At 52.5% G+C, this 13,439-nt stretch overlaps 1 protein-coding gene across 4 annotated transcripts in view; it reads left to right on the top strand.

Annotated features, from left to right (window-relative positions):
* LOC142255423 (serine/threonine-protein kinase BRSK2) overlaps positions 1 to 13,439 on the top strand; it is a 253,854-nt gene that overhangs the window by 175,176 nt on the left and 65,239 nt on the right. For all 4 annotated transcript variants that reach the window (XM_075327037.1, XM_075327036.1, XM_075327035.1 and 1 more), the window contains exons 5-7: positions 8,887 to 9,003; positions 9,230 to 9,263; positions 9,362 to 9,430. In XM_075327037.1, the coding sequence (XP_075183152.1) occupies positions 8,887 to 9,003; positions 9,230 to 9,263; positions 9,362 to 9,430 (220 nt within the window). The remainder of the gene's footprint in view (positions 1 to 8,886; positions 9,004 to 9,229; positions 9,264 to 9,361; positions 9,431 to 13,439) is intronic.

Below are 13,439 nucleotides of genomic sequence, written 5' to 3'. Positions count from 1 at the left end.
GATCAACATAATAACTGCCATCCCACCAGCAACCTAACAAATGCTGACTATCTGGATGAACCGGTAACAACCGAAACGCCGCTTCCACATCAGCCTTTGCCATCAACGCCCCCCGACCCGCAGCCCTGACCAGGTCCAACGCCTTGTCGAACGACACATAATATACCGCCGCTAACTCCGGTGCAATGCCATCATTCACCGATAACCCCTCTGGGTAAGACAAATGATGGATAAGCCGAAATTTGTTCAGCTCTTTCTTCGGCACAACCCCCAACGGCGAAACCACCAACTTCGAACACGGCGGGGCGTCATAAGGACCGCCCATTCTGCCCAAAACCACCTCCTTTCTCAGCTTCTCATCCACCACATCCGCATGATCCCGAGCAGAACGTAAATTACGGTACGGCGGGGGCGATGGACTAACAGCCGACGGGATATGGAAACCGTCCGAAAAACCAAACCATGACAACGCCGCTGCCTCGCCGTCCGGCTACCTATTTAAAAAGGGGGCCATCGCTTCTACCTTCACCGGCGTCATCCCTTTTTCCAACCCCGTCACCCGCTTTTCCTTTCCCCTTTTTAAAGCACTTGGACAGGCTATGTCCTCCCCCACAACCTGAGCATTCATGCTTAAAGCGGCATGCCGCTCCAAACCTTCACTGCCCCTCATTATATTGCCAACAGAAACCTTTTTTCTGACTAGCCGGGGACCCGGCCCCCGGTCCCCCGGCACCCCCCCCGAAAGGGCTGAGTCGGTGCCGACATCAGTCGCATCCATAAGGAAATATCCTTATGGTCCCATCGCATATCCGGCCGCAACGCCTTCCGCTGCCGGAATTGCTCGTCGTAACGCAGCCACACCAGCCCGCCATAAACCCGATAAGCCTCCCCTATCGCATCCATGTAACCAAACAAGGCCGAACAATGCTCCGACTCCTTTTCCCCGACCACGCTCGCCAAAATCGCAAACGCTTGCAACCAGTTTGCAAAAGTCCGAGGAATAAGCCTATAACGGCGCTTTTCCTCCTCGTCCTTCTCCTTTTGGAGTCGCTCGGCTTAACCCTATCCAAATTAAATTTCTCCAGGGGAAGCAGAGAAAAAATCTCCACATATTCCCCTTTCCAAATTTTTTCCCACACCTCCTTCTTTAAATGAGCCCCCAGCGGGCCCTCAAAACAAACATAAACTTCGCTTTTAGCCCTATCATCTAGGCGCACCACCTCATCCTCCTTCTCCTTTTCTTTTTCCTTTGCCCCCTCCGCCGCACTCCCCCCTGCGCCCCCCCTTCCGCCGCGCCCGCTCCGTCCCCCCCTCCCACCGCCGCCGCCCCCCGACCTGTCGTCCCCACCCACGCCGCCGCCGGCGCCTGCGCCGCCCCCCCCCAGCCCCGGCAACCGCCGCCAACCCCTGCAACAGCCCCAACAACTGGCTCCACACTGCTACTCCGCCGGGCGCTGCCGTGTCCACAGCCGCCCTCCCGCCCCCGGCACTCCCCGCCAGCGCAGCCCCTGCCGCCCCCGCTGCCGTCTCACCCAACCGCGGCTCAGCGTCCCCCGATACCGCTGCCTCGCTGTCCTCCGTCTGCCGACTATCCGAGTCTTCCGACAGCACGACCTCCTCATCCTCGCCGCTGACATCTTCTTCCATCCGACATCCGGGGGGCGCCGCCGCGGCACCCCCCCCCACCACGGCCGCCAAACCGGGCCGCCGCGTGGGCAGTGCCGTTCCCGCTCCGTCTCTTGCCCTGGGGCGACAGCCCAGGAGACCGTCCTGTCCCCCGCGCCGGCACCCCAGGCCTCGACCTCTTGCGCCCGCGCCCACCCCCTCGCCGACTGCCAGGGGACTCTGGACGCGGACTGATGGACGCCCGGCTCTGGATCCCAGCCGTCGCCGCCTCTGGCCCTCCTGGGCCGCTGCAGGCCTCCTGCTGCTGGGTCCTCCCACTCCCACGGGACACCGCCACATCCGGGGGCTGCACAGCGGTCCTGAGTGACCGAGCGGTCGCCGCATGGCTCACGCCGTCACCCCTGCTCACTGCCGCGCCAGGGTCAGGCACCACAGACCTCCCCCTGGCGCTGGACCTACCGCCGCCTGCAGCCCCTCGGTCCCCCCGCCGACTGCAGGGGGAACTGCTGGCCTCCATCCCTCGCCGAGCGCGCTCCCGACCTGGAGCCGCTGCTGTCACTGGAAATCCAGCCCGGAGGCCGGGACCGGAAGTAGGCCCCACGCTGGCCACTCCCACCTCCCGACCACCGCGGCTGGAACGCAGATTCCTCCCGCTGCTGCTGGGAGCAGCAGCCGGACTGCGCTGCTGCTCGGCCCGCTGCGGAGGGTCCCTGGAGGGGCTCTGGCATCTCCTCCTCGCCCCCCCCGCACCCGGGGAATACCTGCGGGGGGGCCGCGACTGGCGCACACCACGGCTGGGGGAGCGAGGGGCAAGCGCCGACGGGTTAACCCCGGCAGCCCTGATGTGGGTCTGCACTGCCAGGGGCCCGTGCGCTGCAATGGCTGCTGCAATCAGGCGCTGAAGTTCCTGGAGATCAGCCATGGTGACTCGTGCTGCTGATCTCTTGGCGTCCGGAAGAAGAAGAGGAGGTAACCCCCTCCTCTCCCAGACTAACCCTTTCCTTACTCCTCCTCTTCCTCCCAAGCTAAAACCACCCCTTAATGCCATATTAGGCCTGCCTACCAAACTGTCCCTATTAACCCCATCACTCCCTAACTCCCCCTTGGTCATGTCGCCCCTCCTCCCCAAGGGGGGGATCCATGGCTGTCTTTAGCAGTCTTGTTTGCAACTTATTGGGCTTGTGTAAATAGGCCGGCAATCGCAAAAAGCTTATTGATCAGGAAATTAGATTTTTCTTAGGCAGCACAACATTATGCGTGTATTAAAGGGAATCTTTCAGCAGGTTTTTGCTACCTCATCTGACAGCAGCATAATATAGGCAAAGAGATTCTGAATCCAACGGTGTATCACTTAGGCTGGTTTCACATCAGCGTTATTTTGCCGCAATGCCAGATCCGTCAAAAATACGGTACAGTTCAATACAGTTAAATGGAATCGCGGCAAGATAAGGTCATATGCGGCCGCATGTGACCGCATGTGACTTTACTTTCCATTTAACTGTATTGAACTGTACCGCATTTGTGCCAGATCCGGCATTGAGGCAGAATAGCGCTGATGTGAAACCAGGCTATGTCCGCACGTTGCTTTTTACCTGCTTTTTTGCTGCTTTTTCAACTGCAGCGTTTAATGGCAAAATGGTTGTGTTCTGCTTTTGTCGCGGGCGGGGAGGAGGGTGTCAGCACACCGCGCTCACCCCTTCTGCTCGGGTCCGGCAGCTGCTCCTGGTGGCTCGAGCTGTGGGCCGGATCCCGGGGTTTCTCGAGCGACACTCCTCGCCCGTGTGTGAAAAGGGGGGTGTTTTGTGGTTGGGTGTGGGGATTGTTATAGTTCGTGACGCCACCCACGGTTGTGGTGATTTCACCACCGCTGCTCAATATGGGGATCCCGGGGATGGTGATGCGGAGCAGCCAGTTGTTGTGTTGCCCCTCCGTGGGTAGGGGTTGGTGATCCCGGGGCCCAGTGGGGTGCAGGGGCGCAGGGGCAGCGCTGTGCCTTGCGGCACTGAGGTACTCACTCAGCCAGTAAACACGACACAGTTCTCGGTAAACAAACGGCTGGTTGGACGGGTCCCTCGGACGGTTCACGGTGCTGCGGTTCCCTGCAGTTAGCGGTGACGGTCTCTTCCCTGCACCTTTGAAATGTCTGTTTGGTAGCGGTGGATTCCCACCGGTTACCCGCTCCCCGACTGCAATCTGTGCCGGAGGAGCTCCACACTTTGCCCGCAGGCGCCGGCCCTGGGAAACTGGTGCCTTGGCGGTGGCGGTGTTTCCCCGTTGTGGTTGGACCTTTGCCGTCAATCAGGACTTGCTTGTTGAGGGATCTACGTCCCCTTCACTAACGGATTTAGCAATTTACAGCGACTCCAAGCCTTGCTGGGATCCGAAAGCCCCTGCTCTGGTGCTGACTGCCCTTTGTATACTGCTCCAGACCCCCGGATACACACAGCCTCCGTGGCCCTTCCAGCAACCTCCAGACAGTCCCACTGCAGATCTTCACCACCGTCTGCTGACCTTGCTGACTCCGTCTGGGCACACAGCCACAGACTAACTTCAGTCTTTCTTTCTTTTACTGCTTTCTTCCTTCACTTTCACTTAGCTGTTTACTCTAACCCTGTCTAGACTACTCCTTCACTCTTGCCCTGCCTGGGCTCGACTGCCTGGTTTCTTCCCGCCTCCAGAGTTGTGAGCTCCTCGGTGGGCGGAGCCAACCGCCTGGCCCACCCCCTGGTGTGCACCATCAACCTCTGGAGGAAGGCAACAAGGATTTTTGGGTTAGCTGGTGTACCTGCAGGGAATGTGGGGTGCCTGTGTGTTGTTATCTGTGTCCCCTGGCTTGCCCAGGGCGACACATTCCCCCTTAGCAAAACGCAGACCGTCCTCGGGCTGCCCGTCCAACATCGGTTTTATTTTCCTTTTGTTTTTCTGTAAAGGTAAAACGGTATAACATTATAAACGGTAAATTATATACATTTTTAATCACAACTCTTCCCAAGACGGGAGGCACATTTACTTTTAACGTTACAACGGTGTACGGTCACGGTTTCCGCTCTCTCCCACCCAAGCAACCTGGCCCTGATGCTGCCCCTAAAACCCAGGCAGCACCCCTTGACCCACAGTCCAGCACAAGTCACCCGAGCGGGATCTGTCCTTGCCCTCCAGAGGGTGGCCACCGGTTCCTTTGGTGGCTGGGCCCTAGCCTGCTCTGCTGAGGGCCCTCCCTCCAACCTGCCTCTCCGGAGGCGGCATTGCGGAAACGGTAACGGTACCCAACATATTTACAAGCCACTTAACGTTTGTGGTGCCCTGCAAGTTCACGGGCTTGTCCATGGATAGTTCCCATGCAAATAAACTTTAAACGGTCCCCACGGGGACAACGGTGCCGGCTCCTGCCGGTTCAATCACAAGGCAAATCAGGTAACTGTTCGGTATCATTTTCCTTATCATTCTCAACTTTTTCAAAACTTTTAAACAAACAAACTCTGTGGTGGTCCCAACGGGGACTGCTGCTGCGGGCATCCGCTGCCCTACTCCGGTCCTTCTGCTGCTTCATCCGAGGGAGGGGGTGCAGAGCTCACCTTGCTCTCCGGGCTGCCCTTCAGCTTTACATCCAGGGCAAACCACCCCCTCTCTCCGCAGTGCCGGGTGTAACGCACCATGTCTCCCGGTATGAGATTGCGGCCAGGATGCTCCTCGGGCAGATGGGCATTCACATCCCGCCGGGCCACAAACACCTCGGCCTCCAGGCCCGGTTCGTATATGAATCCGTAGCCCCGGCGGACATCAAATCGCCTCACCTGCCCCTCGTAGAACGGGCCCCGGACACGGAAGGTCGCTTGCCGCAGGTTTTCCTTTTCCCGAATGGCTCGGGCCACCAGCTCGGCTTTTCTTCGCTCCCTCTCCGCGATCTCCAGGCCCAGCTTTGTCGGCTCCCTGTCCCAGTATGGCGCTGCTGCCAGCTCCGGCGCACGGGTTGAGCCCCGCGGGACATCCAGCACGTTACCCACTGTCAGGAAGGTGGGTAGCGTATCCCGCGGTGTCATGGCCTTGGGCGCTGCCTTGCAGCAACAACCCGGCGCCACCTCAGCCGAGGTGTGGGGGATGGGCACAGGGGCTTTCCGCAGTTGGGCCTTCGGCTCGGAGCGGGCCATCGGCTCCGGCTCGGGAAACTGCTCGGGGACTGTCTCTGGCACAATCTTCGGGGCCTTCCAAGGCAATGCCTCCGGTTTGTTACGGGCTCCAGCTACAGGTCGGTCCGCTGGGGCGGACGGGCTGGGTATCGCTACCGGTAGCGGTGGTAGCGGGCCTAGTGGCGGGGTCACAGCCTCCGAGACGGGTGGCGAGGGAGGCAACGGGGGGAGAGGGCTTGGACCGGGTCCCTCAGCCGCAGCGACCGGTCCCTCCGGGACATAGGGGCGTGGGTCACTCACCCTCCCTTCCTCCGCCTCCTCCTCGCGTCTCCGCACGGTGGCTATAACATCCGCCATGTCAGTCTCCCACTCCTCCAAGAGGAGCTGCATCTTGACCTGCAGCCTTAGGTGGAGCTGCGCGGTCCGGATCTCCACCCACGCTGCGGTTCCCGGTGCGGGGGCCACGGTGTTTCGGGACGGCATCCACATGGTGTCTTTCTGTCTTCCTTCCAGGAACGGTGTGCTCGCAAGGTCCTGGCGTCCCTGCTTTTATATCCGCGACTACATGCCGCCAGCCGCCATCGCGTCCCCCTTAGCTCTTTCCGGCCCCTCCTCTCTCGGGGCGGAGTTTTGGCCTTCGCGCTTCTACTGCTCGAGAAGACGCTCGAGCGGGAACTTTTCGCGCCAAAGATGGCGGCTTCTGAAATTTTCCTGCCGGATGCCTCCGGCGGTAACAAGGCGCACCTCTACCTGACGGCAGAGCGGTAGGATCCTGTTCACAGCGCCAAGTTGTCGCGGGCGGGGAGGAGGGTGTCAGCACACCGCGCTCACCCCTTCTGCTCGGGTCCGGCAGCTGCTCCTGGTGGCTCGAGCTGTGGGCCGGATCCCGGGGTTTCTCGAGCGACACTCCTCGCCCGTGAGTGAAAAGGGGGGTGTTTTGTGGTTGGGTGTGGGGATTGTTATAGTTCGTGACGCCACCCACGGTTGTGGTGATTTCACCACCGCTGCTCAATATGGGGATCCCGGGGATGGTGATGCGGAGCAGCCAGTTGTTGTGTTGCCCCTCCGTGGGTAGGGGTTGGTGATCCCGGGGCCCAGTGGGGTGCAGGGGCGCAGGGGCAGCGCTGTGCCTTGCGGCACTGAGGTACTCACTCAGCCAGTAAACACGACACAGTTCTCGGTAAACAAACGGCTGGTTGGACGGGTCCCTCGGACGGTTCACGGTGCTGCGGTTCCCTGCAGTTAGCGGTGACGGTCTCTTCCCTGCACCTTTGAAATGTCTGTTTGGTAGCGGTGGATTCACACCGGTTACCCGCTCCCCGACTGCAATCTGTGCCGGAGGAGCTCCACACTTTGCCCGCAGGCGCCGGCCCTGGGAAACTGGTGCCTTGGCGGTGGCGGTGTTTCCCCGTTGTGGTTGGACCTTTGCCGTCAATCAGGACTTGCTTGTTGGGGGATCTACGTCCCCTTCACTAACGGATTTAGCAATTTACAGCGACTCCAAGCCTTGCCGGGATCCGAAAGCCCCTGCTCTGGTGCTGACTGCCCTTTGTATACTGCTCCAGACCCCCGGATACACACAGCCTCCGTGGCCCTTCCAGCAACCTCCAGACAGTCCCACTGCAGATCTTCACCACCGTCTGCTGATCTTGCTGACTCCGTCTGGGCACACAGCCACAGACTAACTTCAGGCTTTCTTTCTTTTACTGCTTTCTTCCTTCACTTTCACTTAGCTGTTTACTCTAACCCTGTCTAGACTACTCCTTCACTCTTGCCCTGCCTGGGCTCGACTGCCTGGTTTCTTCCCGCCTCCAGAGTTGTGAGCTCCTCGGTGGGCGGAGCCAACCGCCTGGCCCACCCCCTGGTGTGCACCATCAACCTCTGGAGGAAGGCAACAAGGATTTTTGGGTTAGCTGGTGTACCTGCAGGGAATGTGGGGTGCGTGTGTGTTGTTATCTGTGTCCCCTGGCTTGCCCAGGGCGACACACTTTTCAAGCCAAGTCTATGGGAATTTGGGTTTCTTGTCCGCACTATGCAGTTCAAACTGCAGCCTTTTTGTTGCAGAACTTTGGTCAAAAACTCAGCTTTGCAGTGCAAAACCCAAATGGCAAAAACAATTGACATGTCAATTGTTTTTGCCATTTGGGTTTTGCACTGCAAAGCTGAGTTTTTGACCAAAGTTCTGCAACAAAAAGGCTGCAGTTTGAACTGCATAGTGCGGACAAGAAACCCAAATTCCCATAGACTTTGCTTGAAAAGCAGAACACAACCATTGTGCCATTAAACGCTGCAGTTGAAAAAGCAGCAAAAAAGCAGGTAAAAAGCAGGTAAAGAGCAACGTGCGGACATAGCCTTAGATTACTGGGTGCAGCCGTTCTCACAGAATCAAAGAATTTAGATCCAGTAACACACCACAGCTGATTGTGCTCCCCGCCCACACCAGGTTCTCAAGAGAGATTGTGCATTGACTGTGAGGTGTCAATCATAGCAGGGGGCGTGCCAGACTGCTGGGCATTAGTTAGCTAGTCCTAGTAAAGTTAATTACCAAGGGATAAACACTGTAGTTTAGATAAACACTAGCTCACAGACAGATAAGAGGAACATAGTTGATTTTTGCTTTCTAACCTTTGCAGCATGCTGTCTTCAGCTTATATAGCAAAAATCTGCTGACAGATTCCCTTTAACGATTGTTCTGTGCTCAGAGCATTCTGGTTGGCTTATCTAAACAGGCCATTAAATAGATGACTTGTATATAGCCGGTTGGCGGTTATCTAACGACCATGGTCAGCTTATATAATTGAGCACTAAAGGCTGCCGTACACATTAGATGGATGTTGGTGAATTATGCACTTTCAACCGACGGCCATCTCAGCCAACTTTCCCATATACAGAAGCACACACTTTCCCCATGAGAGACACGCTGGTTGACACATTAGCTGGTGTCTTATCTATGGGAGAATAAGGTGATTGGCAGTCCAAACTCTGACATGCCCGGTTAATCGATCCCTTGACGATCAGTTGGCCGGTGCCCCCATACACATTAGAGTGTCGATACTGGTGGATTTGACCAACATTAGTCTAATGTATATAGAGGCCTTAAGATAATCAATGTTCATCCCTCCTTCTTTATCAGTCACAGAGATCTAAAGCCTGAGAACTTACTTCTGGATGAAAAGAACAATATCCGAATAGCAGATTTCGGGATGGCCTCTCTGCAGGTCGGAGACAGCTTGTTGGAGACCAGTTGTGGGTAAGTAGTGGAAGTTAATTGGGAATTATATTGAACTGATGTACTCTGATAGACAGTATGGACATAACTGGAGCAGAAGACAACAGAATACACTATGGCTTATGTAAGGACATGTAGGACGGGTAGTAGACCAGCTTTTAAGTATTGGTGTGACACATACTAAGAGTAGCAGGTGGTTATATTATGTCAGTATTTACAACTTTTACATGTTCTTGCCTCCTTCCAGATCTCCACATTACGCCTGTCCAGAAGTGATCAGGGTGAGTAATCAATAATGTGACAGACATGAAGGTGCATTACCGATATAAGCGTTAGGGGGCACTGCTGGACTGCCATTTCATCATTATGTCTGTTGCAGGGTGAGAAATATGACGGCAGGAAGGCTGACATCTGGAGCTGTGGAGTCATTTTATTTGCTTTACTTGTGGTGAGATTTTATATTTTTTAACCAATTTATACAAGAATCTACTAAAAATAAGGTACTGTGCAAAGGTGTTAGACAGCTGTGAAAAATTCTGCAATTTAAGAATGCGTCCAAAAATAGAAGTGTTACGAGTTTATTTTTATCAGTTAACAAAATACAAAGTGAAGGAACAAACTGAAATCTGAATCAAATCAACCACCCTTTGCCTTCAAAACAGCGTGAATTACTCCAGGTACACTCGTCACTTGCACAGTTTTTGAAGGATCTCAGCAGGGAGGTTGTCCCAAATATCTTGGAGAGGTGACCGCAGATCTTCTGTGGATGTAAGTTTGTGTGAATCCTTGTGTCTCTTCATTTAATCCCACACAATGGATAATGTTGAGATCAGGGCTCTGTGGGGCTGGATCATCTCTTCCAGGACTTCTTGTTCTTCTCTACACTGAAGATAGTTCTTAATGACATTGGCTGCATGTTTGGGGTCGGTTTCCAGCTCCAGGATAAATTTGTAGACAATCAGACACCTCCATGATGGTATTACATGATGGATAAATGCATTTAATTCCAATCTTGAACATTTTTTATTGATCCACAGAATAATCCGTAAATGTATAGCACATGCACGTCCCACCAATGAGTCCTGCATCTGCCTAATATAAGCAGTCAGGGGGCATTGTCAGTAAAGAGATGGTCAACATTTTTGTTCAATTGTGTGGGAATTCTGACCACCTCTTCACTTATTGCAGTTTGATTCAGGGCCCCATATCAAAAGAAAAGGAGCAGTCTGCAGCACTCCTCTCAAGAACCAAATCTGGACCCACTAAGGACTCACAAAGGAGGCACGTCCAATGTCCAAGGAGTCAACTTGGAGTTACCATATATCAGTGAAGAATGACCATGTCCAACAAAGGTGAATCATCCAGTATTCTTTATTCTGCAACGGTGCAACATTTTAAACTATATAGGACTTTTTCAAGAATGTTTAAAAAAAAAACAACAAAACTTGAAAAAGATCTATATAGGTCGAACGTTTCACCATGGCAGAATAAAGAATACTGGATGATTAACCTTTATTGGATGCTGTCATTCTTCATTGAGTCAGGACCCCATTCTCAAGATAAGCGCAGGTCCTATTGGTGGGACCCTCATCTTTTATATATTTATGACATTTCCTGTGGATGTGGCTTGCAACCCTCTCGGAGCTGAATGTGGCTCGGGACCCTTTCAGAGCTGAATGTGGCTCGTGACCCTCTATGAGCTGAATGTATATCGCAACCATCTCGGAGCTGAATGTGGCTCGCGACCATCTCGGAGCTGAATGTGACTTGCAACCCCCTCAGAGCTGAATGTGTCTCGTAAGCCCCTCAGAGCTGAATGTTTCTCGCACCCCTCTCAGAGCTGGATGTGGCCTGTCACCCTCTCAGAGCTGGATGTGGCCTGTCACCCTCTCATAGCTGGATGTGGCTCGTGGCCCTCTCAGAGCTGAATGTGGGTCATAACTCTCTCAGAGATGGATGTGGCTCGCGACTCTCTCAGAGCTGGATGTGACTTGCGACTCTCTCAGAGCTGGATGTGACTTGCGACCCTCTTAGAGCTGAATATGACTCGCGAACCTCTCACAGCTTGATGTGCCCTATGATTCTCTTAGAGCTAGTTGTGGATCACGACCCTCCCAGAGCTAAATGTGCTTACGACCCTCCCAGAACTGAATGTGGCTATCGACAGTCTCAGAGCTGGATGTGGCTCGTGACCCTCTCAGAGCTGAAAGTGGCCTGTGACCCTCTCATTGCTGGATGTGGCCTGTGACCCTCTCAGAGCTGGATGTGACCTGTGACCCTCTCAGAGCTGGATGTGGCCTGTGACCCTCTCAGAGCTGGATGTGGCCTGTGACTCTCTCAGAGTTGGATGTGGCTCATGACCCTCTTTCAGAGCTGAATGTTGCTGTCATAGTCAGAAAGGTTGGGGACCACAGGACATCTCTCCCAACATCCCCATATTCAAGAACGCTAGTCTTAATTGAGCGCTTCTATGTTCCCTATAAAGACAGCCAAAGCCATAGTTCTCTGGTGGCTTACCCTCCAGACAACTTTAAACTAATGTGTATGGGGCCTTTTAATTTATTAGTGCAAAAACTTATTTTTTAATCCGACAAATACATTTTTTTGACTCTACACCAGGCAAAATTCTAGGCTTCGTTATGAAGAATCCACCTCATCTATGCAAGTGTATACCATCGGATGCTTCAGAACATTGTGTAATTATCTGCCTTTACCTCTGATTGTTCTGCAGTCTCCTCTGTGGACACATTACATCTCCCTACAGATTACTGCAGTGCTAGCACAACTCAACACTTTTATGAATACTGCTGTGGCAGGAAAAAAAATATCATAATAAAGTTTGAAAAGTTTATTTTTTTGCTGTTCTGTGTAGTTTATTGGATATAACTTTTATCAGCAATGAACGGCCTCATTATGCGTCCTGTAGAAACGGAGTATTTCTGGGAAGCGCGGGAAGCTTAGAGCTCATAACAATATTAGTCCCCATAAAAACGGCGCAGGTTCACAGATCCTCAGTTATGATTGTTCGGTATATACAGGGGAACGGTAATTTTCTTGCAATGCCATAGAGCAGTACAAACAAGATCAACCATAATGACCGTCCGCACATACCGTAGCTCTCCTCCAAAATGACACGTAAATGATGGATTCGGTGGATTACACTGCTATACTCCATAAGTGTTAGGGTGTCAGACGCAGATCAAGAGTATTCTTATCCACAGCCTCCTGCCCCATTATACTCACTTTTCTAACTTTCTCCATGTACAACATCAGATTTTTCTTCTTTTTTTTTTAGTTTTGTGACCTAGAGTGGTATAGCAGATACTACTAGTACTTTTCATATTCAAGGATGAGAAAGGACATGATATCTGGTATCTTGAGACATACTTGGGTGGCTAATACAAAATAGGTCTGATTGGCGTTTGGGCATCGTAAAAGAATTATTGAAGGTTGTGAAAAGCATCCAATTTAGGTTCAATTATTTTATAGGCATCACAACTTTTTTTTTACTGATACAGAATCGCAGTTATTTTTCCCTTTACATGATCCTAAATTTGATGGCAAAATTATTGCTCTTTACAGCCACCACCAGGAGGCGCTCACTGCATAGGGCTTTATTAAAGTCCCTCTAGTGGCAGCAGGAAGAATTGCATTCATTAAATTCTATCCAAATTTTGTGGAAAGAGTTCTGAGTACTAGAGAACCCCTACCTACCCCCCACACGCGCAAAGGCACACACGCACGCACACACACACACACACACACACACACTTAAGTACGCCCAAGAAGGTCCCTTAGAAAACAACTAGGGAACAGTTTTCCAGAGATACCCATCTGTAACTGCATTTCCAAACACAGCCAGTCCTGTGGGGTGGAATATTTGGCCATGACGTGACAACATGTAAATAAAAAGATAATTCCCATTATTTGAATAATATCTCCTAATTTGCAGCATAACCTTCTTTTTAATTTTTATTTCATAAATCAATAGTACATGTGAAAATAAGCAACTTTGTAAACTATCTTATGTGACAAATCTGCTTCTTTCTGCCAGAATTGATCAGTCACTATCAAAATTCTCAATTCTGATGTAAATTTTGTATTCAGGGAAGACTTTCCCATTACTGAGATAGGAGATGGCAGGTGTTCAGGTGTTACAGGCTGAGACCCTGATTCCAGCGATGTGTCACTTACGAAGTTGTATGTTGTTTCAAGAAAATCAGTGTTTTATCAGCAGATTATCACTACAGGACTAGGTATCTTGTGCCATCTAGTCCTTCTGCTCTGTGTAACTGCGCCTACATCACTAATTGGCAGCTTTCTATGTATGCAAAGTGTACACAGAAAGCTACTAATGGTGGGGGCAGAGATATACAGATCTCAGCATTCAGAGCAGGGCTAGTTCTCCAGCAGAGAAAGCAATCATTTTATCAGAAGGAGATTATCAATACAGGAGT

Source organism: Anomaloglossus baeobatrachus, chromosome 10 (genome assembly GCF_048569485.1).
Source record: "Anomaloglossus baeobatrachus isolate aAnoBae1 chromosome 10, aAnoBae1.hap1, whole genome shotgun sequence".
Lineage (NCBI taxonomy): Eukaryota > Metazoa > Chordata > Amphibia > Anura > Aromobatidae > Anomaloglossus > Anomaloglossus baeobatrachus.
This window is presented reverse-complemented; position numbering and strand designations above follow the sequence as displayed.